Consider the following 24,158-nt stretch of genomic DNA (forward strand, 5'->3'; position numbering starts at 1 on the left):
TGGTACCAAATACTGTTTACATGGTGATGTCTCCCAAATTTACGTCTTCCCGCTCCGTCTTTCTGCTTGGGCTTTTGGTAGGTAATTCCTGCCTAAAACTTCCAAAACTCCTTATTGTAGCCTATTGGGTCCTACAATCTGGTTCACCCCTTACCTATGCAACTTCTTTGCCTGCTGTTTTCTCTCCTTTTTTCCTTCAGCTTCCACCACATTTGGATTCTTTCTTATCCTGTAACTGCCAAGCAGCTTCTTCTCACAAAGTCTTTGCATTTCCCATTCTTTTGGCCTAGAATGTTCTTTCCTCCAATTTTTGCATAGCTTGTATCTTTACTCCAGTGTCAAATGTATTTCTTCAGAGGCCTTCCCCTATCACCCTGTCTAAGATAGTACCTTTTTTACTTGTTTTATTTTTTTTTCTTAGTACTTATCAGCACTTTATATTTTATTTTTCCTCTGTGGTAATATGAGTCTAAAGAGGGCATGTAATTAATCTATCCACCCCTGTTTCCCTAAGGCTTATAGCATTGCCTGGCTTATAGTAGATTTTCAACAACTTTTCGTTGAGTGAATGAATATATAAATGAATGGAGTTGTATGATACATTGTTTTATATGTAAACCATGTGATTATTCCCTCAATATTTTTGAATTCAAGGTACAGATAAATGTTTACTATAATGTAATGTTTAAACATAATGTAAAAGTGGCTAGCTAGAACATGTTGCATGTCAATTTGTAAAAAGGAATTTCCTGTGAGTGATACATGGGAAGGCCCTTTTTGTTCCCTTCTCTGGAACTAATAGTAATGCCACAGGAACCTTGTGGAACTAAATTGTGTTTCCTTGGTTTTTCTCATGCAGCTGAAGAATAAGTTCATGAAAAAATTGCCACGTGATGCAGAAGCTTCCAACGTGCTTGTTGGGGAGGTTGACTTTTTGGATACTCCTTTCATTGCCTTTGTTAGGCTACAGCAGGCTGTCATGCTGGGTGCCCTGACTGAAGTTCCTGTGCCCACAAGGTAAGCTGCTCTCCTACCTGGGGTCTACAATGTGCTAATAGGGTTATCTCCTCCCATTCAGGTTGGAGAATCAATAGAATGAGGAAATATTTAGTGCAAACACATTGGAGAGGTTTAACTTGAAATAATGACTGTTTGACTTTTATACTATCAAATTTCTTGGCACTTATATAGTAATAATAATAGCAATTATAATAGTTTATTGGGCAGTGTACTAGGTTCTTCTTTTGGATTATTCTACTTAATCCTTACAATAATATTTTAAGGGACAAACTATAGTTATCTGGTTTTACAGATGAAAAAAGGTCTAAGAGTTTAAGTAATTTGTCCAAGGTCATACAGTTAGTAAATGGTTCAGAGGTCATAGTTGCTTTCATTTACTCTGTTTTATCAGAAAATTGGTAGTAGGTTTATACACACATATATATATATTAAAATCATCAAGCTGTATACTTAAATTTGCATACTTCACTATTAAATGTTGTGTCACAAATTTTTGTTTTAAAGTGAAGTATATTAATGTTATTATAATCACGTACTCATTTCACTGCATAGTGCCTGAGAAGTCATCCTCTTCATCCGCCTCTGAAACTGAGCTCCACAGAGTTAGGAAGCTTGACCTGAGAGTGCAATTAGTTGACTAGAAGTTAATGTTTCACTTAAATTTGTGCTGCAGACAGTTTAAAGAAAACTTGTAGTCTTCAGGCTGACAGAAAATTAAAATATGAATAGGACTTTTTTTTGGGATGGGGGGTGGGGGAGTTGTTTTCTGTGGGTTCCAGGGCGAGGACAGGTTCCTTTAGGTTTCCTCATGTGAGCAGGAAGGGCTATGAATCCTCCTCAGTGATAGATGGGCCCTCTTCAGCTCAGATGGTCTGAGCATGATTAACCAACAGTGTAAAGAGGCTCAAGATTTCTTTAGAGCCTGGTTAGGAGGAAAATTAAGAGAAAATTTCCTTTAGGCTTCTTAATTCGTAGATTGCAGGCTATTCTTCCTCATTATACAGGTATTTTTTAAACCCATTTTTATATTTCTTTTTTTTTCTAAAAGTATATAAAAACATTTATTCATTAGAAAACAAGGAGATTGGCAAACATATATTCCAAAGTTGTGCTATTTGTCCAATAACAGCCCTATGTATCATTCCTATTTTAAGTGTCTAAGAAATATAAAAATAAACCCATTTTTATATTTCTTAGACACTTAAAATAGGAATGATACATAGGGCTGTTATTGGACAAATAGCAGTGGAAAAGAGATGATCATAGCTTATTCACTTAATAGGATTATGATGATTTGTGTTTTCTGTAACATAGCTTTTTGCTTGAAAACATTCCAGCAGAGCCTTGTGGTTCTATCTGTGCAGTCACCTGGCGAACAGCTGACTCAGATAATGGCTGGAGTCCAGCTCTGTGCCCCTATGGCTTTATTTATGTCTCTCTGGACTAACTTTACTAGGGGTTGAAAGAAAAAAACATGCCAAGAAGTGTTAAAGAAAATTACTCTTGGCTTTTCATTTTTATTACCATTTTTCTTTAGAAGGTACAAATAAAAAATGCTTTAAAAGGCTTTTATTTAACAAAATACGCATTCATTGAGAGCAAATCATGACCATTTTTTGTGTCCTGCTTATCATTTCTTTCTGTCTGGCTCAGTAACTTTTTTCTTTTATAATGGATGGTAGGGCTAGTGTAGAGGTAAAATACAGCATCACTTAAATTAGCAAAAGGAGCCAGGCAATTCAAGGCAACGTAATTCAATAATATTATATAACTATTTCAGGGCAATAATCTGAACGATATATCCTTGCATGTTAACATTTTTCCAGGAAATAGCTTCATCCATTTGCTGTCCTCTGAACTAGTATAAGCCGTAATCACTGAGTAGGGAGTCTCATTAGCTTTTTGTGTGTAGGTAATGTGGGGTCATTTACAGTGGCTGCATCCTGTGAAATCCAATAAAGGAAATCCCACAAGGAATGTGGTAGGCATTGTGAAGGACTGCATGTACATTTCATGATGTGTTTTAATGTGCATGCTACTCTATCGTACTGAAAGGAAACCTGAAAAATCTGTGTTTGCGTGTATCTTTTTATGGTCATTTTTCTTTTTAAAGGTGGAGGAAAGTTATGCTGCCATTATTATGATTATTTCTATTTCTAATAAACAGTATTACTACCATGCACCTTCTAGGAAATATGGCTCTAGCAGCTCCCATTTCTTGTGCAGAGTTCACCAATTTCATTATTTACTCTGTTACTTGCTTGATCTGTTTTAGCCTCCACTTACAGCTGGATGACTATCAACCGGGTGAATGTCTATCTATGTAGGGGCCCCTCTTGCCATTCATGTGAAAGGAAACAAACCTTATTCTTTGATCTTTGGTTACTGGATAGGATGTGTTTATGATTTTCCTAGTATCTTACAGGCACTTTGCTTGCTGTCATCTTATGTCTATCCACAGAGGCCACTACTCTCTCTCTCTCTCTCTCTATATATATATAATATATAAATTTTTTGAAGGGGGGTGATAGAGTCTTGCTGTGTCACCCAGGCTGGAGTGCAGTGGCGTGATCTTGGCTCACTGCAACCCCCGCCTCCCTGGTTCAGGCAATTCTCCTGCCTCAACCTCCTGAGCAGCTGGGATAACAGGCACCTGCCACCACACCCAGCTAATTCTTGTATTTTTGTAGAGATGGGGTTTCACCATGTTGGCCAGGCTGGTCTCAAACTCCTGACCTCAAGTAATCCACCTGCCTCGGCCTCCCAAAGTGCTGGGATTACAGGCATGAGCCACCGTGCCCAGCCTCATTCATATTTTTGAGCTATATAGGGGATGAATGTTCTTCTTATACCATTTTGCAGTTGAGAGATGAAGGCAAAGGGAAGATTCAGCATCAGTTCTGGGAATAGAACTTTAAATAGATTTCTGAATCTGAGACAAGAGTTTTAGGGACAGCCTAGGGAGATTCTAGAAAAGATTGGAATAAAATGTTTTAGGGTTCTCTTATAAAGAAGAATAAAACCCTAGTTTGTGCTTTTCTAATCTTGATTTGCACATGTAAGGCAATTGGTTATTAAGTAAGCTCCAGACTGTTAAAAATTTAGAATGTTTACCCTCTTAGTGGCACTGTAAGATAATATATATACGTTACAAATAATTATTTATCTAAAAGAAGTAGTTTGTGATTAATTGTCAAAGCCATTAAAAAAACTTAGAGGGATTGGGATGGAGATCCTGCTAGTTCAATTTTGTCACATCCACCAGTTTAATTGCTAGCTGCTATTAATATTTACCGCATGTAATGCAGTGGTTATGGTGGGTTTGTGGTCCTCATGAATCCATTATGGAAGCCACAGTTTAGCCACATTTTCCAAAGCTGATAAAGATGAATAATGGGTTATTGAATTCACTGTTGTTTTGAGAGAAGGATATAAAGGATTGGTACATGCTGAGTTTATGCTAGAAATAGCTGTGATGTATCAGGAAAGAGGGGGGTGCATATCTTTTCCGAAAACATCAAGTGGTTTAGGAAGGCTAGCTCCTTTTCTCATATTATGCTCTGTTTCTGCTTATAATTATTTTGTGAATGTGAGTATAGGCCGTTGGTTCCGGACACAGATTATTTGCTTAATACATCCTTTTGTTGTGGAGAATGCTGGAGGCATCTTCCGCAGGCATAATTAACTATATGAAAAAACTCAGAAAAGTAGAAAAGGGACTCATGAAGATTATTCAGATAACTAGACGCTATTAAAAATTGTAACTCTGACTTATTTATTTATGAGTGAATAAAAAGAACTTAGTAACATAAATTATTGCTTTTTCTTCCAAGCTGTCAAAGTAGGCTGTGCCCTTGCAGCCACACAAATGTGATGTTTACTCTAATTTGTTAATAGAGAAAAAAGCTTCTGGATAAAAATAACATCTGTCCATTGACAAAAAACAGCTTGGGTCATGAAAGGAGTTTTCAGTACATTATAAAAGCTGAGTTTGGCAGGATATACTTCAATCATAAAAGTTGTAACAGCTTTCGCTTCTTTGAAGGTTAAAGGAGAGAAAACATATTTCAGGCAGAGGGAACTTCAACTTGTTGGATTGTTTTGTGTTCAGTTTTCTCGGATTTCTCATCCCATTTCAATAATGCAGTCCAGATTAGAAGCTTCTTAAGGGTGTCCATTCCTCCAGATGACATTTTTGGCTTGAGGTTATGTTTCCTGCTGCTTATGAATGCTTGGATTCTCTCTATTTATCATTTTAAGGAGGCAGATTTACTGAATTATTCCTGATTGGAGTAATGTGAAAATTTTAACTGGTATGTCCACCATGTTGGTTTGGCCCTTGGTGTTATTCCATTAATGAAGAAATACCTTCTTTAAAAAATAAAAATTGCATTACCCAGGAAAGAGGAATACTACTTTTATATCTGTGTTACTGAACCAATATAATTCTCATATATTGCGTTTATTGCTATCGTGTAGACACCATTGATCTGCTGCTTCCTTTCATTCTTTGACTGGTTCTATTTAGCAGAGAACAAAGAGTAAATATTTTATAGAAAATGTCTGTCCTCGTCTCATAGGATGTAACTTGGAGGCTCCATTCCTCTATCAGCTATTGGAATACCCATTGCCTGCCAAAGTTTATGTTTGAGGACTATTAATGACTGAGAATGTTTTTTCACTAACTAGACAATGTTTTGGCTTTGTTGCTATATAGTCAACCTGATAATTAACTCATTGTCAGTGTCAGTTGATAAATACATTTCCATAATATGTATTTGTAAGCTATAATCATGATGGAGGTGCTAGGGAGAGGTAGGAAGAGATACAGAGTGTTTGGAAAAGTTTTGGATATTATGCATTACTGAAAAGTTAATATTTAGATACATGAAGATAATAAAAATGGAAGCAGAAGAAATCCATTATTTAAAAATGTACTAAGGATCCAGGTGTTAGATATTTTCTCTTGTGGCACAGCATCTGCCCCTTTTCACCTAAACCCACACCCTTATTGAATTGAAACATGACCATTTGTAGTCAGGCAAACGAAATTGAGAAATGTGACCAGTACTTATGTTTCTTAATGGGATTAAAGCATTATTTTGCTTTAATCATTAAATATATTTTGTGTATGTTGCACTCAAATCAGTGATCAGTCCCTTTAGAAAAATACACTTTACAGTCCTAAAGAAGCACTTTATAATACTATACGTAGTGGCATATAATTAGGGGCCAGCTTCGAAGGGACAAAAGTTCTAGTGTCAATTGAACTTCAGTGTTAAAAGAGCTGAAATTCAATTCAAATAATGACTTCCTTCATACTTGAACAGAATTTGGTGCCTGCTGATTGCTATCTACTTTGGTAACACTTGAAAGTGAGTGTGCTGCTTTACTTCAGAACTGGTTTCTAAGCAAATAAATAGTAAGTGGTTTTATGGTTATTCTGATATAAAACCTGAGTATTCAAACTTTCAGACACCTTTTTACATTCTTCATTTCTGGGATTTTAGAATCCCTTTTGGGTTGAATTTTATGATTAAAAAAAAGTAATTATACATTCAAGGACATTTTGGAACAGACCCGAACATTTTTTAAAGTATTTGCTGTCAATCCTTTTTTATTTGAAGTGAGGTATATAAATAAGTAAGTTAAAAATAAAATTCTGCTGAGCAAAATGGCAAGCTGTTTCTGGTACCATAAAAATCTTACCTAAGATTTCTTGTCCCTGGCTAAGCATCCAGAAGTGACCCAGAGTGACCTATGGAAGACTTATGGAAGTCATTTTTGGACTTCTGTTAAATCACAACCTTGGTATATCAGTTGGGCAGGTAGTATTAGGCAGAAATATGTGGTGAAGAGAACAGGAGGTAAGAATGCCTATATATCTGCTCTTTGTCATTTACTAGGCACAGATCTTGGGCTCTTCCGTTAACCTCCATCAGCCTCACTTTCCTCACCGTTAAATGGGAATAGGATACTTTCTTTACTGCAGAGGGTCATATGGAAATGTAAATAAAGTGATGAATGTGAAGTGCTTTGGAGGCCTTACAAGCTGGGCAGGCAAATGATGTTATCATTTTTATTGTCCTCATTATCTCCCCGTTAGGTGATACATGATCAATATCAGGGTGGGATTTATCCCATGTCACCTTTTGTAGATTTTTTGTAAATTTTTTCTTACTCATTTACTCATCAGATCCCCGCATCCACAGTGCCAACATGCCACAGGGCAAAGGCCCTGTGTGATAAGTGAGGGATTTTTTCCAACTTGGTTAGAGGTGAACCTAAGTGGGGTTAAGTTTGTTATTGTATGTTTCAGGACCTGTTTGCTATGAAGCAATGTTTTGTGCATTATGAAGAAAAAATGTTGGTAAATGACAAGAGGACACCCACAAAAGAATTTTGACTGTCTGTGAATGATGCTTTATTTTGAATTTCTCTCATATTTCTTTCCTTACTTTGGCTGTCACCGTGTGGCTTACTTGTAGAGGACTTGGTTTTTGCTGATTCCCAGTCACTTCTGAGTAGACATATTTCTTAAAAGTGTGGAGACGATCATCTGTCACTGCCCATATTGGGTAAGGAAAAGTCAGAGAAATGTGAAGATGCACTAACTCTTTCTAGTTATTGTGCTTGATGGGTTTGCTCCAAAGATTCTGAAAATCAGTAGAAATGGAGAGAGAAAAAAAGTTTAAAATAGAAAGATTGAATGACTCATATTAAGCGCTTGAAGTGCACCTTTCCTGCTCAGTGAAGAAGCTTCTCAGGTTTCTATGCTATATTCTCATTTGCCTCCAAATAAACTGAACAATGAACTGTGTTTTGCAATAGTGCGAAAGAGTATATTCTGTACTACCAATAATATATTACCTTTGTTTTAAAGGTGAATTCTAGACCTAACCTTTTTATGAACTAAGTTAAACATTTCTCAGTTTTATGTATGTTGCGTTTGATGAAATGTGTGTTATAGCCTTTGCTTCTTTCCTTTTCCATTAGGTTCTTGTTCATTCTCTTAGGTCCTAAGGGGAAAGCCAAGTCCTACCACGAGATTGGCAGAGCCATTGCCACCCTGATGTCTGATGAGGTAGGAAATCAGGAAGATGGAGTTCTGTGAATATCCTACTTGTTTGTTGTCATACTGTGAATTGGCTGTCACAATTTATTCAATTAGAATTATGTGGTTACTAGACTTCCTTATAACATGAGGTACGGTCATTTGAGACAAATGAGCTGAATCCTGTATGGTTTGCAAAAAGTAAGGCATGCATTTTGGTTTTCTATGGGATTCTAAACTCTGTTGGAATAAAACATATTTTCCTTTCTTTTACCAAACATTTTCATTTCTTAAAACTGATATATGTCAAATATTCTTTAAAAAGTTCAAAGTCAGCTGGGCATGGTGGCTCACGCCTGTAATTCCAGCACTTTGGGAGGTCGAGTTGGGCAGATCACCTGAGGTCAGGAGTTCGAGACCAGCCTGACCAACATGGTGAAAACCCGTTTCTACTAAAAATAAAAAAATTAGCCAGGCATGGTGATGCATGCCTGTAATCCCAGCTACTCAGAAGGCTGAGGCAGGAGAATCACTAGAACCTGAGATGCAGAGGTTGCAGTGAGCTGAGATCACGCCACTGCACTCCAGCCTGGGCAACAGAGAGAGATTCCATCTCAAAAAAAAAAAAAAAAAGTTCAAGGTCATTGTATTAATCTCTTGAAGTTTTAATACACTAATTCTGGGAATTCAAGTGTCTATATTCTATATTATTTGAAATGATGGGTTCTATAAAATAATGTCTAATAAAATGGATAATGCATTTTTTCTTAGGTATCAGAAAGTACATGTTTTATGGTTTTCTTATTTTGTGGGAAGGAATGATACACATCTAAAAATGCATTAGCAACCATTATGGCAGAGTATCTATACAGGTTGGAATTATGACCCCATTTATTTTCATAACAGCCTGGATGTTGTTACATGCATTTTAGATATGAGAAAATTCTGAACTATTCCCATAGGAGGAGAAATACTGTTAGAATAGAGGATCATTAGTTTCTGCTCCTGGATCTTTCTGGGCTTACTATTTCCCTAAATGTATTGCTTTTGCTTCATTGCTTGATTTGTCGGTTTTTCTATGTGTTAAGTGGAGAAAGGTGTACCTTTCTCCTTAGTTATAGATGTTCCATGTGGTGATTACTCAGGTAGCTATTTTCTTCTGTGACTGAAAGCTTTATGGCTATGCTGCTTTTTCCCTTCAAGGGAACATTTATTTTATTCATTTCAGTGCATTCATTTTATTTTTTGCATTTTTGTAATTTAGATCTGTTTTAAAAAATACTTTCTCCTAAGATGTATCAATTAAGAATACTTTAACAAGTGAGATTTAGAGTGGCTTAAACAATTTGGGATTTATTTGGAAGTTTGGAGGTAGGTAGTTGCTGGGGTTATTTTAACATAACGGCTTAATGATAAATCAAGAGCTAAGGTTCTTGCTAAATTTATGATCTTAAAATAGCATGGTTTTTTTTCCTGTCAGTATGGTAAAACGGCATTGCCTACCATCAGCTCCAGTCATCTTATCTGTATTTATTCAAAGTAGGAAGAACAGTGTGGTAATGCTAGCTGTATCTCCCTTTTTAAACAGGTATTCTAGAGCTTTCCCAGACAGACTTTTTCTTATATCTTATTAGTTGGAATTGTTCATCTTTATTTGCACAGTTGGCTGGGAAAGTGAATCTGTGACTTTCCAGCCTCTATCATGAGAAACAGCAAGAGAAAATAAGGTTGAGGATGGCTATATCAGCCACAGATTATGTGCCGGCATTTTGTGTCACCCTCCCCTCAACCCCACAACCCCCAGACTGTTAAATGTTACTTAATTGATAGCTTTTAAAAATTCTTTTCCTAGAGAAGTGGTTTTGTCGCAATCTTTAAGAATAGGTAAGGGTATTGAACAGGGACCATCTTCTCTTCTGAAGACTAAAGAATTTGACTTATGAAGTATGAAAGACTTAGGTTATATGTAAAGAAATTTCAGATCATCAGCTCTGTTAGAAAAATGGAATGATTGACAGAAAGATTGTGTACATTTTGGAACCTCTTTCTTTGGAGATCTGTATAAAAGATATGAAGCACTTGCTGCATTAGATAGTTTAGTTGTTGTCTTGCTAAAAGATAGACAGATGATTGACTATTTAAGGCCTTTTGGTTAATGTGCTGCCAATATAACCCAGATTTTTCTTTTTTAAATATCTCACATTGTGTGTTTGAGAACTCAGTGTTTGGGTCTTAACCCGATCTTAACACTCAGCTTGAACTTTTCCTTCTTGAATTATCAGCAATTTTTATCCCAGTAGTTTTTATTTCAGGGAATGACTCTTCAGTATATTTCTCCAAACCATTTTAATCTGGCTTCCATAGCAACTGTATCAGTAGTGGTACATACCAGTGGGAGCTGAAAGGCAATGTTGTTTTATATTATTGGTAGGAAAAAAAAACACATAAAAACATAGCTGTTTCTTCAGGCCTCTGCCTCTATTCTTTGAAATCATAATCTGAATGCCTATATTTTGGGGGGGCAGGCTGAATAATAGGGACTATCAGAGCATGGCTGGATTAATATTAATAGCACAGTTGTTATGGGCTGCATTCTTCAGGCTTGATATGGTGTGAAGCATGTACAGAGTTCTCTTTTTGGATGAGCACATCTTTTATTATTCTTTAGGTGTTCCATGACATTGCTTATAAAGCAAAAGACAGGCACGACCTTATTGCTGGTATTGATGAGTTCCTAGATGAAGTCATCGTCCTTCCACCTGGGGAGTGGGATCCAGCAATTAGGATAGAGCCTCCTAAGAGTCTTCCATCCTCTGACAAAAGGTAAATTATAGGCAGTTGATAATTTTCAGTTGCTGAGATGACTCTGAGAAGAAGGTTGTGTAAAAAAAAAAAAGTGAAGTCAACCTATTGTTCTAATATTTTCAGGTTCCTGTTTAACTTGATGTATTTTCTCAAATGGATCACTTATGTGCCTTGGTTTCACGTTTCCTTGGCATTGTAAAATAAATGTTGTGTGGTATGATGTTCTTCAGTTATTATAAATTGGAGATCTCAGATTACTACATGGGAATGTATCACAGACATGCTTTGGGGATGTTTTGGGGACCCCCTGTATATCTGGAAAAATAAATTTACTGAAGATGAGTCCTTGTAGATGTACATTGTTAAGACATTGGGTAAAATAGTTGAAGAGAAACAATTTTCTAGAAATCTATTTTTTCCCAGTTGAAACAGTTTCCCTCTTTTAAGACATACAGTTCATTCAACTTTCCTATTCATCCAGTCATTTGTATTGGTTCTAAATGTAACACTTAAAGAACGGTCTGTTAGATAGCAGAAAGAAATAACAATCTTTCACCTTAAGGGTTTTCACTCCATCTCTCCGTTAGCCAGAGCATGATACAGCTAAGAAGCGAATGAATAAAATAAACTAATATACTCTTGGGCTCTGTTGTCTTGCTTAGAAAGAATATGTACTCAGGTGGAGAGAATGTTCAGATGAATGGGGATACGCCCCATGATGGAGGTCACGGAGGAGGAGGACATGGGGATTGTGAAGAATTGCAGCGAACTGGAAGGTAACTGACAGTTTCCTTTGCCATTCATGATGAGGTTCTCCTTAAATGTAAATTTCCCTTCATCTATCAACATATTATTCACTAGTTTGTTCATCTGTTCAGCCAACAAATATTTACGGTATACCTATTTGTCACAGACACTGGGAATATAGCAGTGAATTAAATGATACTGTATTCCCATAAGGATCTTATATTGTAGTGACAAGACGTAAACAGTAAGTGAATAAGTAAATGTGGTGATGGTTTTATGAGGAAAATTAAGGCAGAAGTAGGGACTTTGAGGATGGGAGTATTGTATTCCAATTTTAGATAAGAGTGGTCAGAGAAGGCCTTACAAAGAATGGCAACATTTGAAGAAAGTGCTACAGAAGGTGGGAGACAGACCAGGTGGGTGTGGTGGGTGTGTGTGGGTGGGCTGCAACAGAGTGCCTGGTGTGTGACAGGGCTGGCTTCAAAGCCAGCGAGGCTAGAGGGGAATGACTGAGGGTGTGTTAGGGTCAGAGAGATGGCAGAGGACTGACAGATGTACCAGCCTTCACCTCTTGGCTTTCATAATTCCATTTCTCACCTGTATGTGTATTCAAAAGTGAGTAGCATGATATAGGAATGAGTTCTCACTGTTCTGCCTCCTTAGCCTGCAATTGGCAATTCAGGTTTCCTAAATTGCTTCAGCTAATTTCTTTCCATGATAACTCTTCCTTCCCTACCATTAGATTCTTCCTTTTATTGGGTGTTAAGTAAAATTTTAAGTGGGATACTTATTTTATGAAGATATGGCTTTTTAAAAACACTGCAGGGTTTTTTTTTAACATGAAAAGGTATGTCATTATAATATGCAATTGAATGTGAATGAAATGAAGTTATTTCATTCTCCTGATGACCCACTTGGATTTCTCTCCCAAATTAGCAGGATATTATTCCTCTGTCCTTTATTCTGAAAGGATAGAGAACATAAAATCTTCTCTCCTCTCCTCCCCTAGCCTTTTTTTGAATAGTTTTTTGTAAATATTTCCATTAGGAATATCCTTTTCTTTTTTTACAGACATGAGTTCTGGGCTTTAATTTTTAATTTAATAGAATATATTTCATTCTTTTATATTTCACCTTTGCTAAACTAATTGAATGTCTGTAGTATGCCTGGTACCATGCATAGCCCTGTGAATACTAGGAAAACTGAAGCAGGGCACTGAGTGCGGCTAAGGTCCAGTGGGTGTGCAGACAGATAGATGGACGATCCTGATAAAATGTAATAGCCAAGAGTGGAAATATGAACTGTAAGTGCAAGGTCAAGACTTCGGAGAGCTGTTGAGCTTCAGAATAGGGCATTCTAGGCAGAAGCCCTGGGGAAGACTGAGGTTTGAGGCTTGGTTGGGAGGGTGAGTAGACTGACGTGCAAGTCACTCAACTGACCTGCTGACATTTGTCATGGGGCTCAGCTGCATTTCCTCCCATCACACACCTCCATGGCTTCCTCCCTTAGTTCCTTCAGGTCCTTACCCTAAAGTCACCTTCTTGGAGACCTTTTCTGGCCACTCTATCTAAAATGTCAACCACCTTTTCTCCAGTACTACATAATGCTCTTTCCCATTTAATTTTTCTCTTGATTTTTATCACTATGTGTTGCATTTATTCATTTATTGTCTGCCTCCTTTTCATCCCCAGAGTAAACTCCATGAAAGCAGAGGTTTTTTGATGCATGTTGTTCACTGTTGTGTCCTCAGCACTCAGAAGAGTGCCAGAGTGTGGGCATATCGCAGGTGCTCAGTAGCATTTATTGAAGATGAAAGAATGAATGATGAATAAATGAGTGAGTGAATGGATGAATGAATGAGGGTGGAAAGGGTACTACGGCAAGATGATGAAGGGCCTTTATATGATCTGGTTGCATATTAGGACATTTTTCTCTAGGCAATGAAACATTTTAATGTATTTACACGGTTCACTCTTTTCTAAAGACCAACTGGCTGGTCTTCAGGAAATGTGACACCTAATTTGGTGACCCAAAAAGAAAGAGATAGAAGAAAATTTATTCCTTTATAGTTTTCTGGCTTCATCGTAAGTGGTTAAGTAGTATCTTGTCACTGATTCAAGCATTTTAAATATGTTGTGTTTGATTTAATGAGTTACCTCTTGATTAATTTGATGGTAATTTACTTTACATTTAGTGGATGTTTGCATTCTCTCTGCCCAGGTTCTGTGGTGGACTAATTAAAGACATAAAGAGGAAAGCGCCATTTTTTGCCAGTGATTTTTATGATGCTTTAAATATTCAAGCTCTTTCGGCAATTCTCTTCATTTATCTGGCAACTGTAACTAATGCTATCACTTTTGGAGGACTGCTTGGGGATGCCACTGACAACATGCAGGTGGGTATGGTTTTGAGGAGGACACAAATAGTACAGCCCAGATTGCCTTCCTCACCCCTACAGCTCAGTTAGAAGCAGATGGCCTTTCAGTTACTCAGCGTGATTTTCTTTCTTTTGCTGGATGCTGCATTTTACTTTGCTTCTGGCCTGCTGCTGTATTTCCAGCATTTTAGTAATTATAAAAATAGCTCGATGAAATCTGGCTTGAGTCACAAGTAGGGAAAGGAAGGGAAGGAAATGAGGATATACAATTCTATTTGGGCAAAAGCATATCAGCTGCTTTAATTTTTTACAGTGCACAAGGTTTAGATCTTCTACTAGTTTGACTATGTGGAACATATTCTGTTAAACTTGATGATTACACTTTCTTCGGGAATGTATGATTAGCTTAATTTTACACATGAGCAAATAGCTTCCAACCATTGAGCGATTTGCTCAAAGTTGGGTTTGCATGTTTACCAGTATAATTTGGTTTTAATGAATACAAGCTAACAGTTATATCTCCTGCAGGTGGACCTGATTCTCATTAAGCTGTAACGACTCTGGCTTGACTGATTTTGTATGATTAATTGTAACCACAATTAGTTGGTTACTTCTCAGATAGCATTATCTTCCTTTTGCAACAATAATAAAGTTTTGGTGATAGAAAAGATGTGTTTGATTCCCTCCACCAACCAGAAAAATATGTCCCAAATTACTTTTAGTTGGTCCAATCCTTTTAAAAAAGCTATTGTGCTAGGTGATGAATACGAGTAGTGAATGAAGTTATATTCCTATGAAAAGGACCAGATTGAAGCCCTTTTCACACTTTTCCTTCCACTTTACTATATATTATTGTATAACCTATGTGGTATTCATAAGTGATGCCAGCCAGCTTATTTTTTTTAAATGCAGCTGATTCCATAGGATTGCTTTTTTTCTACTTTGGTTTTCTTTCCTGGGCATATGCATATTTTAGATTTTTGTCTAAATACAAAAATACTATGGAGATTATAACATCTATGTTGACCTAAGTAAAAAGGGAGAAATTATACAATTGTATTTTAGTTTGTCAAGTGCAGTTTTATCTTTTAGTTCTTATCTAGTACTGCATAGCATGTTACCCCAAAACTTAGAGGCTTGAAACAACCATTTTATTACTCTCTTTCATGGCTGGATGGTGGGTTGGCTCAGCTGAGTGGTTCTCTCTTTGGTCCCTCATTCACTTGCAGTCAGATGGCAGCAGAGGTTGAGGTCACGCAGCAGCTTCTTTACTCATGTGTTGGTGCCTAAGCTAGGATGTCCAGAATATATGGGGTCTGGATACTCTCCACGCGACTTCTCCACATAGCTAACTTGGGCTTTCTCACAGTGGGGGGACTGTGATGATGTCTAAGAGCTCATGCTCCATCAGAAAGAGGCAGTTGCCACTCAGCTTTGCTTTTTCCCACATAAGTGTGTACCCAGTATTGCTTCATTTTCTGATCTTCAAAGAGAGGCTGAAAATTCTGATTCTTAGTGAAACCAGTGATTTTTAAATATTGGCAACTGATTAATATTTTAGGAAATAATATCATGCTGGTCAAAGAACACATACCTCTGTGTTACCAGTGAGAGATCTGCAGCATGGGTTATGAGAACCAACTCTAATAGGACATAGAGATGAAATAGACAGAGCATGTTTTTCTCCTTTTCCCTCATTTGTAAGACGAATACATTAAATTGTAGTAGTGATGTCAGTAATAGAATTTTTATAAAATTTGATCTATATCCAAGTTGGGCAGCTATTCTTCATCTAAATGACAGCGTAAGGATAACTAAAACAGATCGTTCAAGAAAAAAAATGGAGAAGATGGCACTGGGGAAACACCCTACGGCCAGCTTGAAGAAGTTAATACAGGCAACCACATGTTAAGAAAATAGAAGAAAGCTGTGATTTTGAGAGGGCAGTAAGAACAAAACTGTCTTCCGTCTGTCAGAATGTATAGAGACTTTCTTGTGTTGTGCAGATAATTTTTAAACTTTTTTTGATGGACATTCTCATTGAGTTGGAGACATTGCAATATTGCCTATGTGTATTAGTTTATTGCCTTTTTTGAATTGAATTGTAATTCTTTGCAACCTCATAAAACTTGGCTTTACAATGCCGCATCTGACTGTAGAGAAGAAGTCTGTTCAGATCTGTTTTGATCCCTCCTAGATGGATGAACTTCTTTGTGAGTAGGTTTTGGGAAAGTAGAGCACTCTATTATGTAACATACATAGTTAATTGGTATTTTTCTCCTATGTGATATATGACCTGGGAAAGGCCTTGCTGGTGGAATTAGCTATTTTCTGTGTTCTAAAGATTTCAGGAGAAACGTAAATACTTTCAGTGCTTCAGGATGTTAAGTAGTCCACTAAAATAACCATTTGCTGGATGTGACTCCTAAGAGTTGACTTTCAAATTTATGGGGAAATTTTCCAGATGTAATTTGATTATTTTATTAATAGATTTTTTAACCTCCATTGATAATTTCACTGAAACTGTGGATGGATTGTTTGAAAATACTGAAGAACATATTTTTCACTCTCTTCCGAAGCTTTTTTCCTTTAAGAAACATATTGGCAATATCTTTCTCCTAGACTACAATTTGATACATCTAGAAATTACAGTAAGTGGCAAAAACACTGAAAAAGAGGCATAGAAAATTAATGACTATGAATTTAAATTTGTTGAGCCAAAACTTAACAAATGTTAATAGTTTTATATATTTTAAGGACTAGGGAGTAAGGTGATTTAATGTGGAATTTAAGGTGGAAGATAATCTCTTGATTGAAAGGGTATGTACTTCACTGCACAAAATTTTTGATTTTCTGGCGGGAGAAGTCTTCTTGACCTGGGACCAGGATAAGAAAATATTTTGTAAATTTGGTGCTAAGGCCCAGGTCGTTTTACAGGTCTATGGCAGAAGTTGATTCATTCCTTGCAAATATTTATGGAGTGTCTACTATGTGTTTGACACTGTTTTAAGTGCTGGAGATAAAGATAGATGAGCAAAATAGACAGGAATTCCAATTTTGAATCCCAGTTATAGTGTAGGGTGTTGATGAAAACAGTCTTTTTCAGTTACTCCCAAGAGATACCAGTAGTGGGGTGTAGTGGGCTTATTTAGGGGATGAAGTCCTCTGGCTTCACTTGCTTTTCTAAACAGTAGACCAAGACTAAGCAGAAAAGCATTGGCAGAGCCTGAAATAATCTTCAGTTATGTCACATGCCTTCATAAATGTGGCAGTGGGTTATTCACAAAAGCACAGGCAGCTCAAATGAGTCAACTGAGAACAGTGTCCTTGCTTTTAAAGGCAGACAGCTCAGAGATGGTTCACATAGGGCCTTTATTGTCAGGCTACAAATAGACATGGGTGCTGGGTAGAAATGTGTTGTGAAAACACAGATGAGTCACTGCATGGCTGTTGTCTAAGCAAACTCTTCTGCCAGCTTCTGTTCAGAAGGTCTTGCCTGTTTGAAGCATTTATGTTAGAGCATATATATACACATATATAATTAGAAGCAGATTATTTTGGGAGCTATGTAGATTATTTCCCATGAAATTATGTTCAAAATAGAACAGTTGAGGCTACAGTGACTCTAAGTACAATCATACAGTTATAATGCTGACATAGATGATTGCATGAATTCACTAGCTTGGCGTACACATTTTGCCCATTAGGCTGCTCTGAGAGAACTCTGGGACTTACAGAATGGGTATTCACAAATTTCTTGTTAAATGTCAGCAGTAAACTTTAGCTACGGCTTCTTTGAGTAACTGAACCACTCAGCCAAGAGTTGACATTACATTCATCTGAGATGCAACCCTGGCTTGTGACTGTTTCCTTTTTTTATGGTACAGCAACGGAGGACTAGAACATAAGCTTTCTGAAGTCCGAGAATTATGTGACACTCTTATTTTCCTTTTCTTATAGTAAGTTCCACATTAATACTCTGGTCTCCTTGCCATATTGTCAGGTAAACAAAGGCTTTTCATCCTTACCATCCTAAATAACGTGTCCCCTTCATAACTAAACTCTCTGTAACCATGCATGCCAACTCACTGCATTATTGCAGTCATTCCTCGATATCAGCAGAGGATTGGTTCCAGGACCCCCTTTCCTCCCATGGATACCAAAATTCATCGATGTGCAAATCTCTTTTACAAAATGGAGTACTATTTGTGTAGTACCTTTGCACATCCATATACTTTAAATTATCTCTAGGTTACTTATAATGCCTAATACAATGCAAATACTATGAAATATGTTATACTATATTTTAAATTTTGTATTAGCGTTTATTGTTATATTGTTATGTTTTATTTTTATTTTTTCCTATTTTTGATCTGCAGTTGGTTGAATCCACTGATGTGGAACCCATTCATATGGATGGGCCTATTCATTTATATTCTTGGTTGCCAAACAAGTATACTGCTTAATTCATTTAGCTACTTCTAATTAAATTGTTAAATGTCAGCGTATAAATATATTTCAGTAGAATTTATTACTACTATTGGTCGTTCATTCAAAGTACTGTCTGAATGGAACCTATGCAAATTAAATCAACAAATATTTATGGATTACTTAGTCTATGGGCAAGATACTTATATAAGGAATAATTTTTGATACCTTGTGAAAAGTCTTATATTATTTAAAAAATTGTTCCTTTTAGTGTTATGAAATACGGAAAAGTATTTTAATTTAAATCTACATTGTTGATTGTGAATGAATAAGCACAGTCTAGAGTGAAGACTGAGTGAAGAAAGTAATTTTAATTCTTTTCCAGGAGTAAATATAATCCTATTTTCACAAACCTTTTAGCAAAAGAATACAGTAAGATTTTTAGATTCTGTGAATTTTGTGATATTTATGGAGCTTAACAGAGCACATTTTAAGGGAACTTGTCTCATCATAAGGAACATTTATAGTTGCCATCTCCAAATTTGAGACTTCATTTTAACATAAAGCTGTGCTGAGAATATTTAATCAATCTGCTTAAGTTGGAACTATATCATTTCTTATTCACATGTGATGTTCCTTGATAAGATAGACAAATCTTTACAAAGCCTATTATGTGTAATTTATAACAGCAAGATTAAAGCAAATTGGTAATTGCTTTACTATATTGAGAATTGTACAAGAATTTCAATTTAGCTGAGTGTTGTACTTTGGCACCAAAATGCATTTCCTCCTTGAAGTGAAAATATAAGGTGACGTTAATCTACACTATCAACATATTCCAGTTTCAAAGTTAGGTAGAGATTGTCTGTTGGAATGACACAATTTTGGTAGGTAAAAATAAATAGACATATTTAGTGACAAAATAAGGATTCTGCATTACCTGGTTGCCTTTAAAACTTATTAGCTATTTCTTCTTTAAAGAAGCTTTAAATAATGTGCTTTGCTTCATGGGCAAGTTGTGAATTAAATCCTGTTTGATTGAGGTTAAGTAATGTGTATTTGGTGGGTTTTTTGATTTGAAAGACCTTTGTCACCCTATTTTCTTGGTGATCAGAAAATGATAGTGATTTAGGCAGGGATGTGGGGAGTCTCAACTGATGCTAAATTCTAATTCTTATTTTGTGTTTGACTTGCAACAGTTTTGAGAATAAGATATAATTATGTATTATAGAAAATTCCAAAAATCCAAAAAAATTATGTAGAAGGTAATTTTGCCCTTAAACCCATCAACCAGAATTAATCATTATTAACATCGTCATGAACATTTTCCCATACATCTTAAAATTCATGTGTATACAGATAGATTGACATAAAGGATGCTGTTACATAACTTTAGTATTTCATGGATGTCTTTCCACTTCAGTATGAATATTTAACATCATTTTTAATGACCACATATATTTATGCACATGATGCATGTGCTATTACTATAACAGAGCCCCTCTTAGTGGACTTTTAGTTTTTCCCAGTTTTTTATAAACAAAAAAATGTAGGTGATTAACTACATGTTTATTATCTGTGATTACCTTCCTAGGGCAAATTTCTAGCAGAATGATTGCAGGATGTGCTCATTTTATTTTTTGATATTTGTTTCAAATACACTACACAAGGCTATACCAGTTCATATGTCTACCAATAACGGACAAGGATGTCCACTTGCTTATACCCTTGTAAAAACAGAATTTTGTCCCATATTCTCATTTTTTGTCGTTCTGTGGGTTGAAAAATAAATGGTTCATTTTTGTTTAATTCTAATTTCTTTGATTACTTAGTGAGGGTGAATCTCCTTTTACATTTTTATTGATTGTCTATACTTCTTTATACTTGTATCATTGGTATATTTTCCTTTTGGGGCATTAGGGTTTTTTTCATTGCCTTATGAGAACTCTTTGTATAATAAGGATATTTTCTCTTTGCTTGTGAGAAATATTACAAAACATATTTTTCTTAGGGTTACCATATGTCTTTTAACCTTATTTATGATTTCTTTTGCTGTATAGATCTTAATTTTTATGTAGCCAAAATTGTCAATTTTTTAATAGTTTCTTCTTTTCATGATATATTTAGAGAGGTTTTCCCTACCCCAAGATAAAGGAAATATTTACCCACATATTTTAGTTCTTTTCTGTTTTCGTTTAAATTTTTTATCCATCTGGAATTGGTTTTTGTGTAAGGTTATACTGGCCTAATGTTTCCAATGATCTAGATACGTATTCACAGCTCTTCAAACAAAAAAAATATTAGAAAGCCCTCTATGTCTTGCTCATCCAGCCTATTAGACTTGGAACTCTTGGTAAGATTTTTGGCTCATACTTTTCTTCAAGCAGGGAGATAATTCGTCTTTCAAGTCTTGCCTTTTTTTCATTTCCTGCTGGGCATTGTAAACAGAAATCCTTGCTTATGACGACAAAGTACTTTAGGCAGAGCGGGTGGCAATAAGGATTTGGCAGCTGTGATCTGTCAGGACAGAAATCACTGATTTATTGGCTGTAGCTACACAGGGGAAATTAAAAAATGAGGGTTGTGTATCCAGTCTCCTTCCCCAATGTAGATGAATGGTCTGTGTGACCAATCGTTACTGATATTCTGAAGGAGAAGGAGAGGTACATCTCACATTTGGGGCACATGGGAATCACTTGGGGAACTTAAAAACGTACTGAATCCCTAGGCATTATCTTCATTGGTTCTGATTTAATTGTTTAGGGTGGAAATAAAGAATCAGTATTTTTTTTTATTAAAAAATCTTCTGAGATGACTCTCATGTGACCCAAATTTCCTTTAGATACTTGAATCATTTCTCCACTTATTTTTGATCATGTGGTTTGTCTTATGCTGGTGACCTGACATCAAAATTCATATAGGTTAATTCCGCTCTGACTGCTTATTTCCAGTGGCATTGGGCTACCTCATAATTCTCGACTAAACTTTAGTTTCAAAGGCTTATCTAGCAAAATTTAATTTTATTATTTATTATTCAATATGCTGCAGAGTTCCTTATGAACACCACCAAAAAGACTGGCATTTCTTTTTACTGTTATAAACAAAAAAAATTCTAAAGCCTGAAACACGACACTAATGTTGGTAAATGCTTTATCATTTGATGCCACCTTTATTTTCCATACTTTAGTGGGTGGAAAATTGTCAAAAAAAAAAGAAAATTTTTTGTTTTCCTAGGCTGTTCTGTCACTTTTCTCCTTAGCCTTTTTTCCCCTTCTGTTATTGTCACTCAGCCTCCCTAAACAGGTTTATAATTATTAATCCAAATAATAAAGTCCTTAATAAAAAGGACATAAAACAATGAAAGTCACTTTTTAGTGTTATATGAAGAAACCAAATTGTGATAAATCCAAGTTGACAGCATAGATTTTTAATATTTGATGTTTTATCATCTTGAATGTGCTTGCTTTGCCTTAGCCATGACAGGTATTGGTGGCCTTGGCAGCCCTTGTCCCAAGTTGCTGAAAGACATAAAATGCTGATATTACAAATTGTGGTTGGCTTTTAATTTTTTTTAGACTGTTGCTCCTATGGTCTGATTTCTTTTAGTAAAAAATATGTTTTACTATTCTGGGACTTGTCCTAATTTCTTGACTTTAAAAAAACATGGGCCAAACACGGGCCATCCTTGGTTTAATTTTATACCCTAATACAAGCTGAAAAATATTCACAAATGTTTTTGGATGTCGATTTTGACTTCACTGCTGTAAAGTAAAGCAAGCTATTTTGTTTATTATCATTGACTTGCATGTGACGCAAAGGAATGGAAAGAAGCACCTCTTAATGGCCACAGTGTTGCCGCCTAAGACTTTTCTGTTGATTTAAAATTTACCCTGGGAAATACTGTAGACCTAAAGAGGCTTTTTTTTACCTGTTTCTTCTGAAGACTAATTTTTATCTTTTCACATGATTTCTTTTGAATTTCTTTTTCTCTCCTTCATCTCTTAAAGGAAAGAGAAATAATAGAGAGAGGCTGAAAAGAAGGTGATGAAAAGCAGCCAAGGAAAAGAAATCAACATTAGATTGTATCTCTGCTTTATATGAGACTCTGTTCTTAGCTCTTTACATATTATTCTTTCATTTTATCCAAATAATTATCCTGTGAAGTAGCTATTGATTTTACAGAAGAGAAGTAGGATTTAGAAAGGTTACAGTTGGTCACTGGTAGAACTGAGATTTAAATTCAGATGTCCCTGACTCCAAGACGTGCTCTTTGTGCTGAGCCACCTGGAAGAGACCTTAGAGATTATCCAGTCCAACCTCCTCATCTTTTTTTTTTTTTTTTTTTTTTTGAAACTGTCGCCTAGGCTGGAGTGGAGTGGTGTGATCTCAGCTCACTGATACCTCTGCCTCCTGGGTTCAAGCAATTCTCCTGCCTCAGCCTCCTGAGTAGCTGGGATTACAGGTGTGCACCACCATGCCCGGCTAATTTTTGTGTTTTTAGTAGAGACAGAGTTTCTCCATGTTGGCCAGGCTGGTCTCGAACTCCTCACCTCAGGTGATCTGTCCACCTGAGCCTCCGAAAGTGCTGGGATTACAGGCGTGAGCTGCTATGCCCGGCCGTCATCTAATATTTAAATAAGTACAGTACACATATGGTTGCCATGTATTGGAAAGGTTTTTATCAGTCAGAGACTATGCTAAGCACCTCACATACATTATCTATCTAATGTGCATACTAACTCCAGGAAGCATAGGTAGGTTAAATAACTTGCTTAAAGTCATTGATCCAGGAAATAATATGGTATAGATGTCTATCTGGGATTGTCTAACTCCAGAGTCCGGTGCTCCACTACAGTGTCTCAATTTTTCCTCTCCATAAAAATACTGAAATTTACTGAGGTGAAGTGACATTTCTAAGACCATCAGCTCTCTTTGGCAGAACGGAGCCCAGACTCCAGATTTCTGACTGCCAGTTGTTTGCTCTTTCTACTGTTCCACAGTGGTGTCACATCAGAAGTGGAATAAAATGAAAGCCCAACCAAAATGGACTAGAGCACTTTGTGGCATCCTATTGCTCCACACCTCAGAGCTTAGCTGTCTGCAGCCTCATAAATTGCTAGGGAATATGTTCCTCTGAGAAATCAGGTGTAGAAATGCCTTTATGAGTTATGGCTTTTAAAAATACACATATCTACACATTGTTTTCCTTTTTGTATGAGTGAACACTGAATATAATAAATCAGAAAAGAGGTTTCTGATAGTTCACCTTATAAATTGCTTTAAACTTTACAGTTAAACTACAGTTATTCATTACATGTTATTTTTTAAATTTCTGTATTGTGAAGAGGAAGATGTCAAATAGTTCTTTTCTCAGAAATACTGGAAACATCTCTAAGTTTAAGCAAGTTTCCAGTGCAGTGTGTATAATAAATCACCTGTCTGTGTTTCAAGATTGTCAGCAACAGAATGGAAACTGTAGCACTTACTAAAGGATCAAGTACTGAAATAAAAATATGCCTTTTAACAGTCATATGGCTTCCATAAATCAAAGTGGTTTTCTGGAAGCAATTGGTTGTTATCTTTACCGAATGAGCAACAATGCCTGTTGACCTTTGATAAGTGGAACCTAGAGTGTCATTTGGGTCGTGCTTCTTGGTTCCTTTAACATTTGCTGAGTGCCTACAGACCACATGTAGAGATGGTGGATAGCATGATGAGAGAAAGAGA

The 24,158-nt window shown here is 36.2% G+C and overlaps 1 protein-coding gene across 3 annotated transcripts in view; it reads left to right on the top strand.

Moving 5' to 3' along the window:
• SLC4A4 (solute carrier family 4 member 4) overlaps positions 1 to 24,158 on the top strand; it is a 388,838-nt gene that overhangs the window by 257,165 nt on the left and 107,515 nt on the right. For all 3 annotated transcript variants that reach the window (XM_004038792.5, XM_031010225.3, XM_019025724.4), the window contains exons 8-12: positions 860 to 1,017; positions 8,017 to 8,104; positions 10,743 to 10,897; positions 11,542 to 11,655; positions 13,847 to 14,021. In XM_004038792.5, coding sequence (XP_004038840.3) covers positions 860 to 1,017; positions 8,017 to 8,104; positions 10,743 to 10,897; positions 11,542 to 11,655; positions 13,847 to 14,021 — 690 coding nt within the window. The remainder of the gene's footprint in view (positions 1 to 859; positions 1,018 to 8,016; positions 8,105 to 10,742; positions 10,898 to 11,541; positions 11,656 to 13,846; positions 14,022 to 24,158) is intronic.

Source organism: Gorilla gorilla, chromosome 3, assembly GCF_029281585.2.
Source record: "Gorilla gorilla gorilla isolate KB3781 chromosome 3, NHGRI_mGorGor1-v2.1_pri, whole genome shotgun sequence".
NCBI lineage: Eukaryota > Metazoa > Chordata > Mammalia > Primates > Hominidae > Gorilla > Gorilla gorilla.